The sequence below is a fragment of the Amphiura filiformis genome, chromosome 5, assembly GCF_039555335.1.
Source record: "Amphiura filiformis chromosome 5, Afil_fr2py, whole genome shotgun sequence".
Classification (NCBI taxonomy): Eukaryota; Metazoa; Echinodermata; class Ophiuroidea; order Amphilepidida; family Amphiuridae; genus Amphiura; species Amphiura filiformis.
Window position 1 is genome coordinate 45,480,454 of NC_092632.1, and position 24,613 is coordinate 45,505,066.

Sequence of the window (24,613 nt, forward strand, 5' to 3'; positions counted from 1 at the left end):
ATGAAGTCGAGCATTTGCGTAGATGAGTGTACTATCATATACACCTATTGGTTACCTGGGTATTGATAGCAATACCTAGGGCCATCAAGGTGCTATCTTTCAAGTACAGTCTTCTAACACAGGTGTTTGAAACAAGCCCTAGGTGTATAAGATTGGTGGTAAATAGGAAGGAACTAATACCTGTCTTGCTCGTTCAGGTGGCGTAATACTTTCTGAACCTGTCTTGGCAGCTAGTTGCGGTGATTCTTTCACCTTTTCTATGATGAAGGTACACACATTGTTAAGTGCTTCTACTGTACCCGTAATCAGTGCTACTCTTTCTGTTGTACCTGTAGAAAATGACGAAAAGAACAGGAAAAATGATATTAGAGATGAGATCATTTTGAAACATATCATCGATATTGTTCTTATTTTAACCTTAGATAAAGCAAGGGATTGAATACAACGTTGAATACAATTTAAATCCCCAAAAGGCTATCTTATCTTCCTCTTTAATGGTAGTTAATGCCAACAACAGGATACCAAGAAAATACTGATATCTGATGATTATCTGATGATATTCAAATCAATGGCTATGAGCATCCCATTGCATTGACATGGGAGTAATGACCCCATGGGTAGCAGCGGGTTTGCAAGGTGACCTTGAGAGATCCATTCTATATTGTAGTACCTGACTTCCTATGTATTGTTGTTGACTTCCCTCAATCATTAATGTAATCATTCTTTTTATGCTATGCTCTTTTACAGCATATAAACAATGTTATTCCGTAGGTGTAGGAGGAAATGAGTAAGCTTCAATACAAAATACAACAAGCCTAAAGATATAATAATTGTGGAAATAAGCCCAGCAAAAATATTGATATCAAAGACTTGAGGAAGACCAATTTTACGCATTTCTAATTTCTGAACAAGTACCGCTAATATCCAAATACAAGACATGAATTGGAAAATTTTACTCTGTGACATGACTGCCCTGTGACATAAATGCTTTGTGACATAACTGTTCATTTTCAAAACATGCAACTCTTGTGCTGATCCATTCAGAAGTGTTGCTCATGTGTTTCATTATGGCAGTATATAACTAAATGCTTCGGTTAATACTATTAATGTTCATGATAATCAATTTGAAAACAAAATGTTTTCATAGTAATTTAATTTAATTTTTAATATTAAATCTTAAACCGAACTTTAATGCAACAATGCGTGCAACTGGGCATGCTCATTTTTGATACCACTTTCAAATTCAGGTTGTCATAAATGATTGTTATATTTAGGTAACAAAAATAGTTTGCCTCTGGGAATCCCGATTGTGTTTGAATCGGGGCCCCTGAAAGAAAAATGAAATTTCACAAATAGATCCTGTCCTGCAGGTGTTTATAGATGGAATTTGACAGAGCACCAACAGAAATTGTGAACTAATTAGCTCCATGCATTCTTCACAAGTCGTTTTAATCTGCTGAGAAATAGAAAGCGCACAATTTTTGATGAAGACAATTAATACTTTCAGAACACCCTGAAAATCACTCCCAACAAATTCCCGGCTGATAATGAAAATAACACTTGGATATATGAAAAAAACACTTGCAAATGCTGAAGATAACCACCACAATCTAACTACATTTCTTATTATAATTTGTTCAGTTGATCAGACACTATATATTATCATAATGTGACAGGTTAAGAAGCCACAGTAGTCTAATGTAGATTTCATCAATTTATTATGTCCCTAAGATTTTCATCTGCCACAAGTGCAACGTTGAGTGTGCCCTCTGCATTAGTTTCATGCCACTTTGTTATTTCAATCAGTCTATGACCCTCACCCTTTTGTCTTAATCTCATCAAACAATTCCACCTGTTGTTGTCATAGAAACACAAAACCTTAACTAAATAGTATGGCTAATCCAGTAAACTCTGTGTTAAGCAATGGAAATATTGACACTTATTCAAAAGTTCTGTGTTAAAATATTACAAAACCTGACAAGATGACGGGAGGTGATTGATCGCTGATAAAAATAGCTAGTCCCATTTTCACAAAAAGTTTGACATTATGTACACACATATTTCAGTTTCATGTGAATTGAACATTGGAAATGCTCACACAATTTAATTGTGCACGCCAGAAAATTTTAAGTGGTTTTACGAGTACATTAGCTTTGCATTTGAACTGACGCTTACAAAATGCAGAGTTGATTGAAAATCTCTAATCTCTGATGAATTACTGATACACACAGGTAAGTTGTTGTACAAAACTACTAATCTTCTCTCCATCAATTGTAATAATACATCCAAGTGCAACTATTAAATATAAAGAAACCATGAAAACCTTTTCACCGATTACAAAAAAGCTGCCTTTCTTGTTGTCAACAATTGGTTGCCAAGCAACCACCTATTGTGAGGCATGAAATTGGCAGAGGCCTGAACATATCCCGGTCCTGGGGGTCTAAGCCTATTCAAATGTGTGGTTTTTTTTAAATACACTATGTAAGTGTTAAAGATCATTCATACCGATTTGCTGTTATCCGTGTAATGTACATGTTGTTATCAAAATACAATTAAATCGATATAGTTTTTTTAATTACACCCAACCACAGGTAATGAACATCTCCTAGTTTTATTCATATTTTAATAACCTCAAATAAAATCAGTGCAGTGTAAATGAAGGTCTGGAGGTTAAACTCCAGTGTATTTAAATGAAAATTGTGGTATAATAGGGCTAGCATGCTGTAAATGGTGCTGTAAATGAAAATTCCTTCATTATTTTTATATTGAAAAGATCCAGGTATGTTGCTCTAGGGCGATGCATTGTTATGGCATTTAATAGTTGTACTTTTATCTTTTTATTTACTGCCATAGTAAATGAATAACAATAGAAGTCCCCATATCAATTGAAGAGAATGCCATGCAAGTCAAAAGTTTGCTGTTTGAGATCAAAAGCTGCAGGGCAGGTAGCTGGCCCATTTGTCAAGGCACAGTTTTTGTGCTAGAATACTAGTCAAGGTCCAAAACTGATGTTGAATAGCCATATTTAGAAATCTGGTTCTGCATGGTAATCTTTGTTGGGGTAACAGTTTTATACTGCTTCTACTACAAGTAAAGTAGCTTGTACTATATTGTGCATGTTTTATATTCATTGGGAAATCAAATTTAACTATAAAACCCGAAATTATTCATAAACATATCAATCAACCTTTTAATGGTACTGTAATACAAAAAGTAAGTAACTTTGAGTGCTTGCCCAGTACTACGGTACTAGATAACTTAAGATCCCTTTTACCATAGATCCTGAAGAGACCCCAAGATCTGTGCTTTTGATAGCCTAAAGTCAAAAACTTATGTCATCCCAGAACCAACCTGTTATGTCCAGGAAAAGATTTCTCTGGTGTTACTGTTCTCTGGTGGTAGTGGCTTCCAGAGGCCATAGTGAAAGCACAGATCCTGGAAGGGACCTATCTGGTATAGGGCTTGTAAACTATGACATTGCAAATGAACTTTCACATTACCTGCTATTGTTCAACTTGACTGAGTATGACAGACCTGGTAATGCAGAACACATTGTTAACGGATTTTAATGAGCTTTATGCAGCTTATATCAAACAATATGCTTTGATTGTAATAAAGTCATGAGTTAAGATTGTATGGATGACCTGGGAAAGTTCCTTGTAAGTTGTAGCCTTTATATTTCGTATACAAATTTCCTTCTTTTGTGTAATTTGTTGTGAATTATGGGAAATAAAATGATCTTATCTTAATATCTTTCAATTTTCAGTTTGTTCCAAAACACTCTGCTCACTAACTAAAGAGATAAAAAGTCCTGAGATTTCACTAGACCACATAGAACTGAAATTCAGAAATCTGACACACATGACTTTTCTTTTTCAAGTCATGTAGACACCATGGGAAAACTAGGAAAAGTTGAGAAACATACATATCATTTTGGTGTTGGATTTCACCTTAAAAGCACCTTTCTTCTCAATGTAAATAAAATTCACATTTATGCTGTAAAATGAGACACCAAACAGTAAACCTCTGAAGATTGAGATAAAATGGTATTCAAATTTCAAACATATCCCCATATCGTCTTGTACTGTGTTTTCAATATTATGTTTTCAATGCATGCTGCCCAAAGTTTAGGATTTCTAATTAGCTCTAATTATTATGAAATTGCACAAATATATAGGAATACAAATAAACATGGTTTGAGCTTCTAATGGATCTAAGCCCATTTCAGTAACTATGTTACCCATTTCGAATTCTTCATCATGTGGGAAACCAAATTAAATACTTGTTTTGTTAAAAAGAAACTGTTTAGGTCTCTGGTCTGTTATACAATATGGTGTCACTACGTGGTCAATTCTTAAGTTCAAATCACAGCAGATCCCCAGCCTGGTTCCCAAACAAATCATTAAATCATCATTACCCACAAGTCAATGCAGGTCAAGTTCACGGTTGTTAAGGATACACCAAGCTCAATCGATTCAATAATAATTAAGTCAAGTTTCCCCTGATTGCAATTAATTCACGTCTATAGATATTTCAATTTGAAAGCATTCCGGAAACAAAGGGTGAAACTGGCTACTACTAATTCCTGTTTAAAATGCTACGCCCTCAAGACAATTAATATACCGCACGCTTTTTAGTTAAAATGCTGCACAGAAATTACTTTTCTTGTATTTGACACCTTGTATCATTGAGTAGGAGATAACACAATTGAGGTCATGTTTGGAGCTTATTAATATAATTACACCATCCAATTGCTTGTACCAATTATTCAATTACTTTTCTGCATCATAACCAGAGGCTCGTTTATATAATTTCTTTTTTTAAACACGTATTTCGAAAAAATTTATAGGATAATTCTGATCAAAACAACTTGTAAAAAAGTGATATGATAATTGAAATTTAACAATGGCAGGAATGTGTGAAATTAAATATCAGATGGCAATGTTGCCACCTGCACAGAATTGTAAATTTCGATGTTCAAAAACAAAAAATAGTGAAATTCTACAAAAAAGAGGTCTTTCCATTCTTTTTCAAAATATATTCATGGATCTGGATTTTTATAATGCATTATTAGCAAGTAGCAAGGCAGTAGAGCTTAAAACTCCCATCAAATTTAAAGTCTGATTTATTAATAAAATACAACATAACCTTGCCTGTTTAAAAAAACAAAAAGTACAGTATGGTAAGAGTTGCAATCTATAAGCTTAAAACTAAGCACCTGCCCCTAAGAAAGCTTCTCACTTTAACACCTTGCCAATCCTGGTTTAATTTATTTTAATGGAAGGATGCAAAGCCCCTTTCTCATTAAAAGCTGTGTCAATTCAACTGCGCTGGAACAGGGCTAAATATGTAAGGGGAGGGAGATGGTTATGCAAATATTGTCTCTTGATTATCATTGTGATTGCAAGATGGTTTTGACCATTATCTTAATTTCCCCAGATCTACCTGAAAATGTGTACTTCTAATCAGCAATGACTGCTAAATATGTGGGGATTCTCCTGCTGACACATGTGATAAGATGTTGTTGTAAGAATATAAGAACTGGTAAGATTTTCAATATCAAAGTCCAAAAACTTGCTAACCTTTTAACCATCACTCTCCAAACAAGGAACAAAGCTGCAGGTGCTATAACAAATGTTTTTTGTCACTTTATTCAAAAATCTTGTTCCCCTTTTTGACTTCTGTATTACATCATGTACCAACACTGTGCTGTATACTGTTTAACTACAAATAAATACATTTTTTATTTCCTGGTGGATAACAACACTGGTTCACCAAAGTACAGAATAAATGAGAGGAAAGTACAGAATGCAGCGCTTACTAATTCAATAATAAACATGAACTTGTTGATTGAATTGCAAATTGATTCTCACAGTACAAAATGTATCATGCACCTGCATCCTTTATATTTATAGGCTTTAGTGTAACTTAAATGTAATATTTATAAAGAAAAAACTTGTGTTGAACTAATCTTTGAATGCCAGATAACACATCCGTAATAATGATCAATACCATGGATCTGTATCTGGATCTTCATCATCTGGATGATTATTGGTCAACACTCCAAGTGGAGCCAATGGAACTTCATCTATAAGCATATGCCTCTAAACGTCTTTAATCATAGACAGTAGAGTGTCTATGCTTTAACAAGGTTTTTTTTTTGACGAAAGAGATGAAAGACAGAGACTGTGAGAGACACCCTCCACAAAACATTACAATTGGTTGGTCTTATGTTGGTATTACTGCCTGCTCCAAATAATGTTTTTGTAGAAGGTGTCTGCCATTCATCTCCTTCATCCCAAAAACCATCATTTAGAGGCATATGCTTGAGGCTGGACAAAATTTAATTTCCTAGGAAAATAGGCCAAATTCCACTCCAATATAGCAATATTTCTCTTATGACATTGTTTACATGGGGAAGCAAACTTTATCTCCAAACAATTTCCCTTCAAACCCAGAGAACAGGTCTGATGCTCATTTTTTTGCAACAAACCAAGTTTCAGATACGACGGTCATGTCGTTTGGTGAAAGAAATATATTTATACTTTGCAGAATTACAGCTTTAAAACAAGACTTTATTATTATAAATGAAACAAAATCACTGATGGGGCACATTATTATTGATATAAGATGATGAAAATGTTGCTTTACAAAATACGTTTTAGTTATTTCCTTCATATTTCATTTTAATAATGCTATTAAATAGATATATTTGATCTTTAAAATCCATAAACCGTAATTCAAAATGAGCAACTTGTTGATATATTATATGCATTTAGTTATTTTCATGTCCAAGACACTTCCTAAACACACTAGTTAGATATAGAAGGGGCCCAGCAGCCATTTTCATCCAAACAACAAGCCATCAGCGGTGATTTATGGTTATTTGCATCCTTTATGCTTTTAACATGCAATGATCAAGATGACCCATGAAGACAAAAAATGATGCAGCATCTTAAAAGGATTGATGTTTTGAGTAATAACACAGAGCTCTTGAAGCCTGTCCATTAAGTGGCTGATTTCCCTAGTTGCAATACACAAGTCCTATGGTAACATTACTGAATCCATCCACCATTTTGTTTGCCTCCCTACTATTTTTTAATCATGTGCAGTTTTTCATATTTTGCATAGATTTTACAAAATTGTAATTTGGGAATTTACTTTCATGCCCCTTCAAGAATTAACTGCAGGATTTTGTTTCCAATATATTTTCAGTGATAACTAAAAACAACCAAAATGTTTATGTGATCGGCGCAGAGAGTACGCAGGCTGGCCACGATGACATAATTCTCTAGCCAGTCAGTGCCGATATTAACATTTTCGTTTTTCAATGCCATATTTAACTTCAATACTGTCGTTGGTTTGTAATACTATCATACAGTTCGTAAAAAAACAAGCTTCACCTGCATACAATTGGTCCCGCCAGCCATATCACATGGCCGATAATTGTATAATGGTCGGACCACTCATCTTCATCTGCTGATTGGGAAGTGCTAGTGTTACAATAGCAGACCGGCCTGAGAAAGCTTCTAACATAAACAACAAGATTATATAGGCATCTAGGGCAGCAAGCTGCAACGGAGATGGTACAATTATGCACACCACTTCAGTGGCTTTGTAACCATCACCTTATGCAGCCGTCAAAGGGAGTCTTGAACCTACCCTCCTCAAGCCTTCACTCTTATTCACCAATTTGTCTTGAACTAGCAATGCCAAGATTCACCTCCTATTCACCTCCTATTCACCTTTCTTCTGAAAATTTTAGGTCAAGATTCACCTTTCCCTATCATTTGTTAGTCCAAGATTCACCAAGGTCTCCAAAATGGTTAGGCAAAGATTCACCATCGTCCTTAAAATATTAGGCAAAGATTCACCAACCCTTTTGGCGTTCTTAGTTCAAGATTCACCATCCCTTCACCACTATACATCAAATGCACGTTACTTTCAAAGTATAAAAAAGACACTGGTTGGGAACTTGGGAGCAGGGTTTGCAGACTTTTGTCACAGGTGGAAAACACATGGCTTTATAAACATGCGGTTTTTTCCACTTGTCAAAAAAATTATAAATGTTTCACTTTTTTCATCTCAAAACAAATTACTATAAAAAAAATCCCGTAATGTAATAAGTTAAATTTCCATCTTGTTCAGATTGGGTGCCACAAGCTTCACGCTTTGCGTCTTTGCGGCATCCACATCTCTTCACTTCTCATGTTCTTTTATAATTAATAATTGTTATAAATAAATAAATAAATAAATAAATAAATAATTGTATTTCTATAAGTATAATTATCATTAAGTATTTCTTATCTTGCATTTCCACTTGTATAACTTTTTGTGAATTTGTGAATTGAGATGAAAACAAATAAAACTTGAACTAGAACTTAAACGGTTGGGGAGAAATTGAGAAAACAAATTGAACTAGATGGACCGCGGTTCTCGCGGTTTTCGACGCATAGCGTCGACCGTGATGCCTCCACCAAAGGGAGTGATGTGGAATTCACAAGTTGATACAAAGCTTCAAGCCTAAAAGAGGAGACTGAATTTGATCTTAGATGACACCTGGATGACCCCAAAACAACCTTTCAATGACTCCTGGGTGACCTCAAAATGACCGCCCAAAAATTTAGCTCTAAATGTTGACTGTACCCACCAAGTTTCATGCCCATATAGTAATTAATTATACTAATTTGACCTCAGATGACCCCTGGTGACCCCAAAATGACCTTCCAAAAATTTGGCTCTAAATGTTAACTGTACCCACCAAGTTTCATGCCCATATGATAGTTTTTACTAATTTGACCTCAGATGACCCCTGGTGACCCCAAAATGACCTACCAAAAAATTGGTTCTAAATGTTGACTGTACCCACCACGTTTCATGCCCATACAACAGTTTTTACTAATTTGACCTCAGATGACCCCTGGATGACCTCAGATGATCCCGAAATGACCTTCCAAAAATTTGGCTCTGAATATTGACTGTACCCACCAAATTTCATGCCCATACGACAGTTTTTACTCATTTGACCTCAGATGACCCCTGGGTGACCCTGGATGACCCCAAAATGACCTTCAAAAAATTAGGCTCTGAATGTTGACTGTACCCTCCAAGTTTCATGCCCATACGACAGTTTTTACTAATTTGACATCAGATGACCCCTGGGTGACCCCAGATGACCTTCCAAAAATGTGGCTCTAAATGTTGACTGTACCTACCAAGTTTCATGGCCATATGACTAATTTTGCTAATTTGACCTCAGATGACCCCTGCATGACCTCAGGAGACCTTGACCCACTAACCAATATAAACTTGTTCTGTCTGGGGTCAAGATGCACCCACCCACCAAGTTTGAGGAACGTGCGACCCCCAGTCTCCGAGAAAAGAGGTAAATAAGGGAAATGGGCCCTCTGACCTCAAATGACCTTTTACCTTCTCAGTATATGCCCTTGAACCTCACCCAAAAAAAAGTAGCCAGAGTTTTTGACCATGACCCACCTATCCTGAAAATCTGAAGTCAATCCGCCCATCCATGCCCGAGATATCGCATCCGGACGGAAGCTCGGAAGCACAGACATTACAAAAACAGTATGCTTGGCGGTGGAGGCATAAAATCCTATTTATTATTTTTTTAAACTGATCTGAATTTTGATTAAAAAAATGAATTGATGTAGGCCTACGACGTCATGCAGCATGTTATTTGGAACATTGGTAGGCCTATCGGCAAAGAACTGAAGTCGGACGTCGATTTGCATGGTGTATTCAGAAGACGAGATCGAGGAGAAAATTCATTGATTGAGGCCCCAACTTTCGATCCTGCTTCGGGATACTTGACAATCAGGTGCAAATCAACAATTTTTAAAAGGAATTGTAAAGTCTGACATTATCATTTATAAATCCTATTCTGGGAATGTTATTTGGAACATTGGTAGGCCTATCGGCAAAGAACTGAAGTCGGACGTCGATTTGCATGGTGTATTCAGAAGACGAGATCGAGGAGAAAATTCATTGATTGAGGCCCCAACTTTCGATCCTGCTTCGGGATACTTGACAATCAGGTGTAAATCAACAATTTTTAAAAGGAATTGTAAAGTCTGACAGCATCATTTATAAATCCTATTCTGGGAAAAAAGTAAACAAGTCAGGACGAAATCCAAGTGCAATTTTCATCATCATGACAAAGTTTCTAGCGATTGCTAGTTGCAAGTAATGCATGCATACGACACAAACTGATTTTCATTTTCTAAATTCAATCAACTTTAAGCTTACTAAAGTTTGGGCCAAATTCCCCTAAAAACAATGACTCTGCATGACAAAAATCCACCGAATCTAAGGGTAATATACCCAGAGGCATAGTCACAGATAATCTCACCTGCATAAGAATTATTTTTACAAATATTTGCAGAAAATACACACGCCGAAATCGGCACATCAACACCGCATGGCTAGCACTGGCAGCGGCCATTTTGATTTTTTGATCATAAAAATGTTCTGAAAATCACTGGTTATGATCCAAATCATATTTTAGCAATTCTTACTTCAAATCTGGGTCTATAAATATTTTTTTTTACTAGCATAGGTCCTCACATGTTTACTTAATTTGTTTACTGTTTACTACTGTTTTGTTTATCAACAAATGAATGAAAAGATGTTGGAATATTCCATTTAACTTACGGGGGTGATCCAGAGATGGGGATTTTGTCTTTTGATAATACTTGAGGAAAAAATGATAAAAATTTGAATTTTCACGTTTTTATACTGTTATTGAAATCTGGATTAGTTAGAAATTCGAAAAGATGAATGAGATTTTGGTGATAAATAAAAAGTTTACAGAATCAACATTTAGACAATCCACTCTCTCCCCTACTGTGCCAAATGGTCCAAATGGAGAGTAAGGTTTTCAAGCCAATCAGAAACAGGCTCTCCTTTGCTAAACTTTTTTTGTGAATGGGCACTTGTTTACTATAATGTGATTGGACAATCTCCGGCCATGTGACTTCATTATACTACTTCATTAATATTGTAACGGGACCGAGCTTGCCCCTAATACTTTTATAAACGACTGATGGAGAAGACTAGCCTTCTAACATACAAGTGGTAGCGTAGTATCAAAGACTAGAATTCTCCCTAAGACATGTTAAATCAGTGATGCATGAAGGAGAAGTAACTGGTAAAAGATGAGACTTGACAATTCTGTTTTATATTTGCTTCTTTTGTTATATCATGTATTGTTATTTTGCTTTCATATTTGTCTTATCACATCACAATTCATAAATACAAGTAAACACTGGTAAATACACAATCTCTGTTGATGATCATGACGATATTTCCTTATTTCTCTCTTTTAAATCCAAATAAATTACCAATAAATGCTGCGAAAAGTACATATAGGCTACTATCTGCTTGAATAATCGAGAAGCATAAAAATACAATTTAATCAACAGAATCTCTCATCACATGACATAGTCGTAGGCTAGGCCAAGGCCTAGTAGGCCTATACTGCAGAGTATCCATGTCTGTACACCAAAATAATACGAACTTGCTATGCAACAATGAATGCACACAAAATACAGTGCATAATTTCCATTGGACTTGTGCATGTGTGTGGCAAGTCACTTGCCCCAAATTAGGCACAGGCGCTAGGCCAAATCACCGAGTGCATAACCACCCTGGTGTTGCCAGTGCCACTATTGTGGTAGCCAAGCTGCCCCTAGCTCAATCTGAGCTCCAGAGTAGAGGCGTATTTGCTTTGGTTGGCAGTGCTTACCTTCAAACTGAGTGAAGGTTTGGGTGGACTATTGTCCACCAAGCAATCTGATTAATTTGCGTGCGTGCACGGCCTTTTATACTCTCCTGAACGCGTTCATGGAACCCTTTGGCGACAGCGTTCAAAGCGTAAACTCCGTTACTATGGATATCGCGCAGTCACTCCGCGTCAGGCGCTCACTTTCGAAATTCAGCAATCTAATAACTAGAACAACTGTCATAACTGCTAAAGTGTTTTTAAATCAGGAATCAAACTGATGACCCCCTTTTTGACCATGTAAAACGTGAAAATACTCAAAATTATCTTATAATTCTACATCCTTAAACAATTACATCTTAAATAATCCAAAGTTTGATAAACAAAAGTCGTTTTTAAGGAAATTTACCATTTTTAGGAAAACTTGTTTACTTTCAGACGATTGCTGGCCGGGGAATTTCAAAATGACAAATCTAAAATTCTTTGAAACAACACATGAAAAACCTGAATTTTGTCCTCAATATTTACTCATAGACGGTATGTAATACCTTATTTTGTTCCTGACAAAATTATTTACACAATATTATAAGATCTCTGTACAACTTCTAGCAGAATAGTGAAATTTTGAAGCCAAATTCACACGCATACGACATGACAAATTTTCTCTGCCGTATTTTCAACACTCGACAAAAACAGGCGATCGGCAGGTAAACAAATCCAAATATTTACAAAAATATACCTTGTGCAGAGCCATGCAATCATTTTTAAATGTATAATAACGATCAAAAACTACCACGAACACGTGAGAATCGTGACTTTTCTCTAAATATGAATTTGACAAGAGCTAAATTCAGCCATTGACAACACACGGGAGGTAAGCTTAAAAACATGCCAAAAATCTGAAATCGCATTTTGGCTCTCCGTTTCACTACCCCCTCTTCGAGACTATTTCGTCCCGAAATGTAACATGTATAATTATTTAACTTAATTACAATCAAAAATCAGAGCATTTCATTGACAAAACTTTAACAGGCTGACAATAACATTGTCGTGACCTCGTGACCTCAAAAAGTTTTCCAAAATTTGATTGGCTATTCGGCAGATTTACAACTATACATTATAAAAGCAACTCTATTTCACATGCAAATTATATTATTATGTTTACAAGTTTTACACAAATCTTTCACAGTATCTCTAGCATATTAATCATTTCAGCATCTGGTTTTTATGCATAGCCTACTCTTCTTCACCAATAAAATATTAATTTACAAGAACCATTTAATTCACCTTGGTGCACATTTCCATCAATTTCATTTCAAATGAACAATACCAGTTTTAATCTTGACTTTCGAGCTAATGAACAGAAGTCTGTCTCTGCGTCAAGTTACACAAAACATCAGTTTAACATTTTACATTTTTGCCATCAATTAATGATCAATATTTAAGTTCAGATATTATAAAAGTTCTATATTCCTCAGCGTCCTTTCTTCTGATGGACCTTGTCTTCAGTTCGATATCTTCAACATCTGAGAATCTACATTATCATACCTCTTTCGCAACTCTCATGAGAAACTGCCAGATTGGTTCACCGTCGATCATGAGAGGAAATGTTGACTGCGCCGCCCTTACATCAATTATGCAAGGTGTAAAGAAACCATACATCATCCAATAAAACATTTGACCTGGTAAAGAATAACCATTGACTAGTCAAATATCACTTTTACCATTCACTCTTGCACCTGAGTTCTATAAGTCCTTGAAGACTTTCTCAGTTGGTAATCCACCCAAGCGCGAAACTTGATTCTCTGTTACCGATGCGCCTACATAGCCTGACATTGCTCTGAAAACATCATGACTGCAATCAGTGAGTCACCGTCGCACCAACAAGAGTTCCAAAATCATAAGATCTGCATAACCGGCCCGTGGTGATGCCTCAACACTCAACAGTATCAGTAAGAAAGCAGATGAGATCTAGTTGATTTTCATTTGTTAATCTTCTTAAGAGCACAAGCCGTACGACAAAACTTAAATTGCTATCTTCAGTAGATAGCACGTACAGACCTAATGGCTATTCAATGAAGCAACCATTATTGTAGGCTTGAAATCGATGTATGTTATTCACTGTAGCCATCTCCATCTTCATTTTGTTTTTCTTCATCTGTCTTCGTTCTCAAAATCTGACATTCAATTCAGAATTAAGGCATGAAATCTCATGTAAAACAGCACGAGTGCCCGACAGTCAACACTGTCCATGGTGAAGTCTCCATGCATATCCATCATTCCAAATGATTGTAAGAATAGTTGTGTCGAAATAAAGTGAGGTGTCTTTCACTTTATCTAAATTAAGAAATCCAGAATTGCTCTTAAAAGAACAAGAATTTCACAGAGACAAAACTTGATCAAAAGATTGTCATGTCAATACCGCTGCAGTCAGTAAAGTCATATCAAACTTCTAATCACGTTTTGGCTGAAATAAAATTTCATTCATGAAGTTCTGCATTGGAGGCTGTTCCTCTCAGAGTCGAGTTATTATGATTACATAATAACAATTTCAAATGAAAACACTTTTACAGGGTCTACAGGTAGAGTAGACAATCCGCTATGAAACACGTCTATATGATGATGATGTCGGCAAGGCCTATACCTGACTTCAACTTCATAAAACAGTAATTTCATATTTTAGCGGCAAGGAGTTATCAGTATGCAGTGCAAGACGTCGGTGAGCCCTTTTCCGGACTTCATACACCACAAGGATCAGTGACTATATACGGCGAGGGCTTTTCCGCATATCATTATCCCATAAACACGATAGCTTTCGTCTCCTTGAATCTTCCTCGTAAAGCTATTTGCAAATTATATACCATCCGACATCATTGCATGTCTGCATGATCAGGATAACTGGTCACTCTTCCAGACTCATTCTGATGATGGCAAGTCTCCTGGTGCCAATGATGAGTTGGTGCATATGCCTGATTGTGTGCCTATACCATCATGACCGTCATCAAGTAGCATAGCTGACCTCTTCCAAAGACTCATCTGAGATGACAACTTTCTCAGAGTGTCGGCGTATTGACCAGATGAATTCCATTCACCCACGCCTATACGGTCAACTAATACCGCCTGATTATCACTCGGGGTACCTGCTGGTTGGCAGTCTTCCCCATTTATCAAGGGAGTGTCCTGACCACCAGTTAACTGTCTCCTTACAGCTAATCTTCTCCTGACTCGTCTTCTAGATGATGGAGACTTTCGTGTCTTTCTCCCGTTCTTGAAACTGCTTGAGCATGCCATCTGGCAGGGTAGATCATCACAGTCTTTCCCAATTAAGGGAGCATGCGGCCTGGTTAACTTTTTCTGGATCTTTAAGAAAGCTAACCTTCTCCTGGCTCGCATTTGTGATGAGGGAGACTTCCGGTTCTTTCTCGATGATCTCCCAGTCCTCTGTGAATCGACTCTCGTAAGTTCATCATCCTTCTCATCTTCAAATTGCCCTTTATTTTGATGCTTCCTGTACTTTTCAGCTTTGTAAAAAGCTTCTGTTTCCACTGCAAAATTAATTGCATCATCAAAAGTAACAGGTTTTGCACGCAGGATGTTTAACCGCAACTCGCTTTCTCTGATAGCACTTATGAAGTATTTCTTTGCTATCTCCTGTGAGAAAGGACTTGGTATTGTTGGTAAAGCTAGCTTGACTAACTTCCTGATGTTGTGAGCTAGTTCAGGCAATGACTCTTTTGGGTGCCTTACTCTGTTATTGAGTTTCACCCAGAATAGCTCTTCCTGATTTTCTGTTCCAAATCTCAGGTTCAAACAGGCCACAAGTGAGTGGTAATCATGCCGTTCAGTCGGATCCAAATATCCCAGTACACTCTGAGCAACACCTCTTAGACTAGTTGCTAAACAAATGGCTTTGGTATAATCATTCCATTTATTCCATTCAGCAACAATTTCAATTGTATCAAATAGTCTGACCAGGAAGTGGTCCCATCGTAAGTTTGAGGCTTTATTTTTTACTCCAGGCTGAGTGTCATTGCTAGAAAGTTTAGGCCTACTTCTCACTGACTCATCACTTTCATGAACACTAAATTCATCACCAGCTAATATTTCTGAGCTGGTATCGGTTGGAGAAGTATCAACACTATCTTCAGTCGCTGCCATAATAAATCGTGAGCCAAAATTTGTTAAAATTTTGAATTATCCCACCGCTGCCACCAGTTGTAACGGGACCGAGCTTGCCCCTAATACTTTTATAAACGACTGATGGAGAAGACTAGCCTTCTAACATACAAGTGGTAGCGTAGTATCAAAGACTAGAATTCTCCCTAAGACATGTTAAATCAGTGATGCATGAAGGAGAAGTAACTGGTAAAAGATGAGACTTGACAATTCTGTTTTATATTTGCTTCTTTTGTTATATCATGTATTGTTATTTTGCTTTCATATTTGTCTTATCACATCACAATTCATAAATACAAGTAAACACTGGTAAATACACAATCTCTGTTGATGATCATGACGATATTTCCTTATTTCTCTCTTTTAAATCCAAATAAATTACCAATAAATGCTGCCGAAAAGTACATATAGGCTACTATCTGCTTGAATAATCGAGAAGCATAAAAATACAATTTAATCAACAGAATCTCTCATCACATGACATAGTCGTAGGCTAGGCCAAGGCCTAGTAGGCCTATACTGCAGAGTATCCATGTCTGTACACCAAAATAATACGAACTTGCTATGCAACAATGAATGCACACAAAATACAGTGCATAATTTCCATTGGACTTGTGCATGTGTGTGGCAAGTCACTTGCCCCAAATTAGGCACAGGCGCTAGGCCAAATCACCGGAGTGCATAACCACCCTGGTGTTGCCAGTGCCACTATTGTGGTAGCCAAGCTGCCCCTAGCTCAATCTGAGCTCCAGAGTAGGGCGTATTTGCTTTGGTTGGCAGTGCTTACCTTCAAACTGAGTGAAGGTTTGGGTGGACTATTGTCCACCAAGCAATCTGATTAATTTATGTCGTGCACGGCCTTTTATACTCTCCTGAACGCGTTCATGGAACCCTTTGGCGGCAGCGTTCAAAGCGTAAACTCCGTTACTATGGATATCGCGCAGTCACTCCGCGTCAGGCGCTCACTTTCAAATTCAGCAATCTAATAACTAGAACAACTGTCATAACTGCTAAAGTGTTTTTAAATCAGGAATCAAACTGATGACCCCCTTTTTGACCATGTAAAACGTGAAAATACTCAAAATTATCTTATAATTCTACATCCTTAAACAATTACATCTTAAATAATCCAAAGTTTGATCAACAAAAGTCGTTTTTAAGGAAATTTACCATTTTTAGGAAAACTTGTTTACTTTCAGACGATTGCTGGCCGGGGAATTTCAAAATGACAAATCTAAAATTCTTTGAAACAACACATGAAAAACCTGAATTTTGTCCTCAATATTTACTCATAGACGGTATGTAATACCTTATTTTGTTCCTGACAAAATTATTTACACAATATTATAAGATCTCTGTACAACTTCTAGCAGAATAGTGAAATTTTGAAGCCAAATTCACACGCACGACATGACAAATTTTCTCTGCCGTATTTTCAACACTCGACAAAAAAAAGGCGATCGGCAGGTAAACAAATCCAAATATTTACAAAAATATACCTTGTGCAGAGCCATGCAATCATTTTTAAATGTATAATAACGATCAAAAACTACCACGAACACGTGAGAATCGTGACTTTTCTCTAAATATGAATTTGACAAGAGCTAAATTCAGCCATTGACAACACACGGGAGGTAAGCTTAAAAACAGGCCAAAAATCTGAAATCGCATTTTGGCTCTCCGTTTCAATATTTATTAACCATATCCATCATGGCTGAAAAGGCAGGAAGTCGGGATTTTCTTCTCAAACTTAAAAATGTTTTAATTTGTTTTTCTATTTTTATGCTCAACATAATGTTTCAATCTGTGATCAATCGCAATTTATAAGACTTCCTTCGCACAGGAGTGTCATATTTTTGGCGATATTTGTGAGGAAAATGGCACAATTTCAAGCAGAATAGCTTTCGACTATTATAACAAATTGAAAACCCCGGGGTGTAAACATGTGCATGAATACATAACATGCTACTATAAAATGTCACCCACTAACTTTTGTAGACCTACATAATGCAATCCCAATCTTTTTGTGACAAAATACACAATGAGAACTGTTTTGAAAATCTCGAAAATATAGTTGTACGAGCGCCGGATCACAGGATCATGTCACGATCCTCGACCTCGTGAATGGGTGGGTTGGTTAACCAGCTAGCTGCACGGACACGTACGTACGAGAGTGGTGAGTAGCCTTGGATTTTTGCGACGCAGAAAATATTTACAATTTAGGCCTATATATGACAGATTTTCAACACAAAATTATTATTGTATCATTCATATCCCAGAATTTAATATTTCTGAATAAGTTTATTCTGTTGGATGATTTTTCATTCGATAGTACAGCAAACACAGACTACACTGCAGCAACTGAAGTATGAATCTTGAACTCCGGAGTCAAAGATATTCGACGGTCGTTCGACATAACTATTTGTTGCACTCGACGATGTTTCACTTGTATCAGAAAAATATTCGTTCAAGATTCACCACCTGCAATAAAGTATTAGACGAAGTTTCACCAGTCGCAAATAAAAATTAAGGTGAAGATTCACTATGTCCCAAATAAAATACGTCAAAGATTCATCACGCCAAGATTTTCTAGACCCCAAGATTCGACGCCGAGTTGACGTCGAAGTCTTGACGACCCTTGAGGAGGGTAGGTTCAAGACTCCCTTTGACGGCTGCATTAGAGGAAAGAGCCTTAAAAGTAAGTGCATCATGGACAAGCAAAATCATGTCACATGTTTTCTTTAGTTCGAAGGAGCTTAAGTGAAATCTGTTACGATTTCACCAACCAATCCTTTTGATAGTAAAGAGGTTGATGGCAGAGTTTATTAAATGTTATGAATCCAATATATGCCTGGCAAGATGCCATTAATTCTAATCTTCGCTGATGCCAAAAACATCCACGGTTTTATCCTAAGGAGCAGAGGAAACAATGGTATGGCAAATACTCCCAAGATTCAACCATTTCCTGTGAGAGAAAGCAAAATACACGCTGAAACCAGCTCGTAACATTTTCACTTTTGTCGTCCAGCTCTGTGGTCTGATCAATACATTGCACATCACAAGCAAGATCCCAATTTGTATGTGTTCTCAGAGTGACATCCTACAGTATTTTCTGAATCTTTAGTACATGTACCTTTCTGACTCTGCTTGTGAATACAATAGCAAGCATTTGCAACAGTTCATATCCTTGCCAGTACTAATATATTGTAGCCCGAAGCCAAGAATGTTTTCACCTTTTCCACAGTATACAGTAAACTACAGTTTATTAAATCTAATATTTCTTTATTCTGGATGCTTCTTTATAATATAATCTCTAATCTCCCAAGAGGTCCAGATATAACATTACAAACATGATCATTACTTAATTAATACAAAGAAAAACCTTTACAAATGTGTACGAACATATTGGAAAACAATCATATTACTGATACGATTGCAGCACTGTGTATGTTTTCACATACGTAACACTGCATAAACAGACTATTCCCTATCATGTCTATTGAATTCTACTATGAGTTGGTGTAAGGATCAAATAATATCCCTGTAATGATAGGTTTCATGACATCATCAACGCTAGTAATTTAACACGAGATCTGCCACAAGTAGGCAATTTATGTCTCACTCGCCTCCAGTAACAAAATGACAGTCAGATATGATGAGATATCTTACTCTTGAACTTGAGATTTACCCTACTTTACAGAACCTACACTATGGACCACAATTGCCTCATCCCAATGACATAGTTCAATAACCTCAATTAAACAATCAGTGCAAAATTTGACATCAAGTAGCAGAGTATGAGTTTTTATACCCAAATTTTCAAAGGTCATTCAATGAATGTACAAATGTATTGGGGTTAAAGAACTATGCCCTGATAGATGTGCATGTTGTGGATCCTAGTGCTACTGGTCCTATTTTATATTACAAAAACAAACAAACAAAATAACAATGGAAATAAAGGCAAAGAGTATGTCTCTGAATTGTTCATATTCGCTCCTTGCATGGTCATCAAGTTTTGGGTAGAGCCTCAAACTGGCAACATACATGAATGGGAATTGAAATCAGTTATACAACAGTTACGTAACTTACAGTAAAGTTACATAATTCTATCTTTCATGTCTGTTGCCAGTTTGAAGCTCTACTCAACATGGCGGAACCATGCAAGGGGTGAATACAGTAAACAGGAAAACAACTTTCCTCTATTGCATATCACTAGTTATAATATTTGTTTAGATAACAAAATGTGAAATGCCTATAAATTGGTCAATGCAAGTTGTCTGTGTTTAGCTTCTGCTTCAGAAGAACAAACTACAAATGCTACAAATGCATTCAGTCAATTGGACAAATTACGATAATTTAATATATGCTGTAAATGATCCAGCGGAATATTATTACCACAACGATGATGATGATGGTGATGATGATGATGGTAATAACTACTAAAATTAATGTAATTTATTATTATGATTCAACATTATTCGCATAATAAATTGATGTACGAAATATTTTTTTACATCACTAATCGGAACATCTGCGAGTAAATGGTATAATGAGCCAAATAAATTAACTATGAACATGATTCACTGTTTTTCAAATTAATAGTATACATCTTCATTCTTCAAACATTGAAAGATTAAAATTGGTTCATCTTCAAACATTGATAATACACCCCCGGAATAAACCCTTGCAGCACCAAAACATTGAGTAGAGAGGTTAAACACTCGTGCAAAAGTGCACTTTTTTCTATGATTTCTACGTTTATAACACTTATTTGTTACCATGCCAACTTCTCCAGCTGTGAACATATTGGCCAACAGCTGGAATTGCATCACCAGCTCTGTTGTGCATCTTCCATCCATATTGTTTTAAACATTTATTTATTTATAGTCTAATTTCAAATTAGATTTTCTCTCAAATATGTGTGGGGGGTGAGCAGGGGTGCACAATGGATGTACGCATGTTGGTGTTTGCGTGCGCGTAAGTACGATCTGTAAAATCGACTGGCACTTGTTCAGTCAAAATTATTATGATCAGGTGTCGCGATCAGAGGGAACTGAGCCAGTTCTAAAATCGACTCGTTAATAGGAGACATAATCAAGCCGGCAACCAAGCTAACCTCGCCAATACTAAATTGTACTGATCACTTTGCGCGGCCACTTTGGAAAAAGTCAAATATGTAATTGGTTTTACACAAAATAAAACCAGTTATCTTAGGTTTCTAATACACATGCTTGCACACATAGTAAATACATATAGCATTATAACATGAACTACATTGCTAACATTCTAGATACATTATTCACAAAGTCACTTTAGTTAACATGTTCACTTCATTTAATATATTGCACAAATGCACCGTGCAATGTTATGTCCACAAAAAGCACTCTGTATGTTGTGTAAGTAGTGTCAGTTTTCACTAGCCTATAGCAATGGATGTCAGAGTTTCCTACCAAATTTATTAGAGTCAAACTTGTATAGCATCAATCCTATTTTGTCTTTATTAACCCTTCAGCTTTTCTGAAACTGATATCAGAGTTAAATTTACCATTCCAATAAACATACAAATTCGTAATCGTAGTGCTGCATTCGGATTTTAGTCTGCAGACAAAATTATTATGATCAGGCTGGAGGTATAAAGAGCACAATCTCACATGCCTACAATAATTATCTGAGGAGTGCAATTTCTACCGTGCCTTATAATGTTGATGGTTTGCATAAACATCCCAGGCGCAGATGTAGTTAGCCGGCGATAGCCGCAGTCTACATGGCCCTAACAAACTTACCTAAGGACAGGAACAAGAGTGCAACTTCTCTGGATGGTATACCATTTAGCAACAGAGCCCAAAAGTAGTGCTTAGATGTACATGTAGTGCACCTTAAATTTGTCAAAGACAAGGCGCAGATGTAGTCAGCCGCAGTCTGTGGCCCTCACAATCTTACCGAAGGGCAGGACAGAGCATGTAACTTCTCTCGATGGTATACCATTTAAGCAACAGAGCCCGAAAGAAGTGCTAAGATGTAGTGCAACTTAAATTTTTTAAAGACAAGGACGTTTTCCACTTGATTTGCTTGTAGTGCTGAAATTGATTCAATCAATATAGATTTGACCATCCTTCCCCTATTCAGCACAAAACACTTCTGCAAAAATAGTGGTCAACTACAATCTGTAAAGTGTGCTGAGACTTTGTGGGTTTGGCATAGCGCACTATTATAAATCATCCAGGTTTTAGGTTTTATCATACCAGGCCGAGACTTCATCTCTGCCACATTTAACTTATACGTACATATGTTTAAAATCAAAATGATTTACATTGTTAGAATCACAGAATGTCACAAAATTTATAATTCCTTCGGCACATTTCTATCAGGCATCCATTGTCGCAGAATATCAAATTTAAAAATATCCCATTTCATACTTGATGTTCCCTGATTTTGTTCACAAAACAACAAGTTGACAACAAGCATTATGAAATGAACAGTGAATGTCCGCATCAGGAAACAAGAGATGCATTTCACTTCATATTGCAACCACAAGGTCACCCAATATCTCTCCCTTATAATTGATGAGCCAGGATTTCAAGGAAAAAAACATGCTATCACTATTTTATCAGGGGAATAGAAAAGTATAGTATATCCAATATTTCACAAAATTTGCAATAACAATATATTCAAAATTATGTTGCGAACGAAAAAAGCACATCGCTATTAATCAAGTCATTTCAAAAACCTAAAGCAATATTTGTCAAATTGAAATAAATAAACCCAATTAAATTAAAACAATTACATTCCCACATCTGTATGCAGGATCTGTATTTGATAAAAAAAATAGTACTCATTAATGCTATAATATTCAAAGTTTGTACTTATAAATTCTGAGACTTCAGCTTTAGTTTAAACAGCTGAAAAGCATCATGGACACAATCATGGTGTATACAATTTTATAATATGTAATCAGTAATGTAACATGTAATCTTCTGCTGTTATTTGCAAATGATGGAAATTTGAATACAATCAATAAATTACATGTGCTTAGATTGCATCACCAATATCTGTGATTGCATACACATAACCATCACTTGACCTGTTGACTCAATGCAGATGATGTCATTTTAAATTGCGTACTGATAAACAGGGCCGCAGCAAGGTTGAAAAATGTGGGGCGGCCATCACAAATGTGGGGCGGTCAAAATACAAATATACGCCAATATTGAAATAAAGATATAAAGAAAAACATAACAAATTTCTCAAAAAGTGGGGCGGCCATGACATTCCCGGCCGCCCTGCTTGCTCTACGGCCCTGCTGATAAATGTCACCTCTGGATGGAATCCGGTGGGGGGTCTTCGAAAAAAATTTACGGGGATGTGCCTCGCAGACTTTCGGATGCTGACTTTCTATACCAACCTTTTGCTGTTTTTTCCACCCATCAGTATACATATTTTTTACAAAAAAACACCCAAAAAGCACCCACATTTGCCCTAATTGGGTGAGAACCCCTTCCGGGGATAGAATAACACTACATTCAAAACACTGCATATTTATATCATAGATCATTTAACTACGATCTATGTTTATATCCCATAATTAATTTGATGTATTAATTAACTGTATTTGGTCTAAAACAATCACATTGTGTAGACCCCTCTGACCATGGAAGTAAGACTGAGTCTATACATTTTTAACTTGATCAATCATAGATTTAAAGGGAGGGTTAACTCCGGGGTTAACTTGACATTCAGTGTCCCCTGCAGGAGTAAATGGCAACCCCATACTAATTATATATTTAATGTTCCCCTCTAGATGCCCTTTTCTTGAAGAAAGTTGAGAAAGGCAAGTCTAGATCTAAAGTTCATGTCCAATTATTCAGCTGAGGTGACTGTGTTACCATGGCTATGACACCAATAATTGGCAATGGAGCAAAATCATTTTCATCTTAGTCATAACACAAGCAGCCAAGACTCATAAATTTTGATAACAACGACATTTATCGTACCTCCACGCACTCATTTGGAATCGCAATCCTATGCAGATATCATTGATGGATTTCACGTTCCATGCTAGTTTAATTTTGTCCTGAAGGTAGTTGTTCTTGCGTTGCACAGACCGATTTCTAAATTTACAGACTTTTTAGTCTGTCAGAATCAATTGGGATGATACAGTCAAGAAATGGTAGGATTCGTACAAATGTAATCAGTAACATATTAAATGTTTCACGAGACGCTTTTTTCTACAAGATATTTTCACACCAAGAGCTATTTATTGGAGTTAGGTATTTTGCCGCATGAGGGGGAACAGTAAGGCTTCATTCCTGCTAAGCTATGAAATGTGTAATTATTTGATGTTATTCTTATTGCTAATATTTAAACTGAATAAAACAATCTCTTATCAACAGTCATTTTCATCCTCATCATTCATTTTGACGGAACGTGAACATTAGCAGTAGCTTTTGCCATATTTTTGAATACAATTGCAATAAATCCATGCTCAAGCTCGTAATATGTTCATGATCTAATTAACATATCACATACCTCGCTGTCAGATTACATACCGTACATTACTGACTGTCAAATCAACATGACCCCTTTACACTCCATTTACGCTTATTTCACAAAATTCAACAAAGCTTGCAAAAGCAATGGCACATTAACAAAACCTAAGTCAATTGAACTGACAATACAACCTGCTTTTCTGTTTATTCA

At 36.4% G+C, this 24,613-nt stretch overlaps 1 protein-coding gene across 1 annotated transcript in view; it reads right to left on the reverse strand.

The window, feature by feature from the left end:
- Positions 1-24,613, reverse strand: part of LOC140153214 (RNA-binding protein Nova-1-like) — a 138,246-nt gene that overhangs the window by 62,865 nt on the left and 50,768 nt on the right. The window contains 1 exon segment of the mRNA XM_072175899.1: positions 181-329. Within this exon segment, the coding sequence (XP_072032000.1) occupies positions 181-329 (149 nt within the window).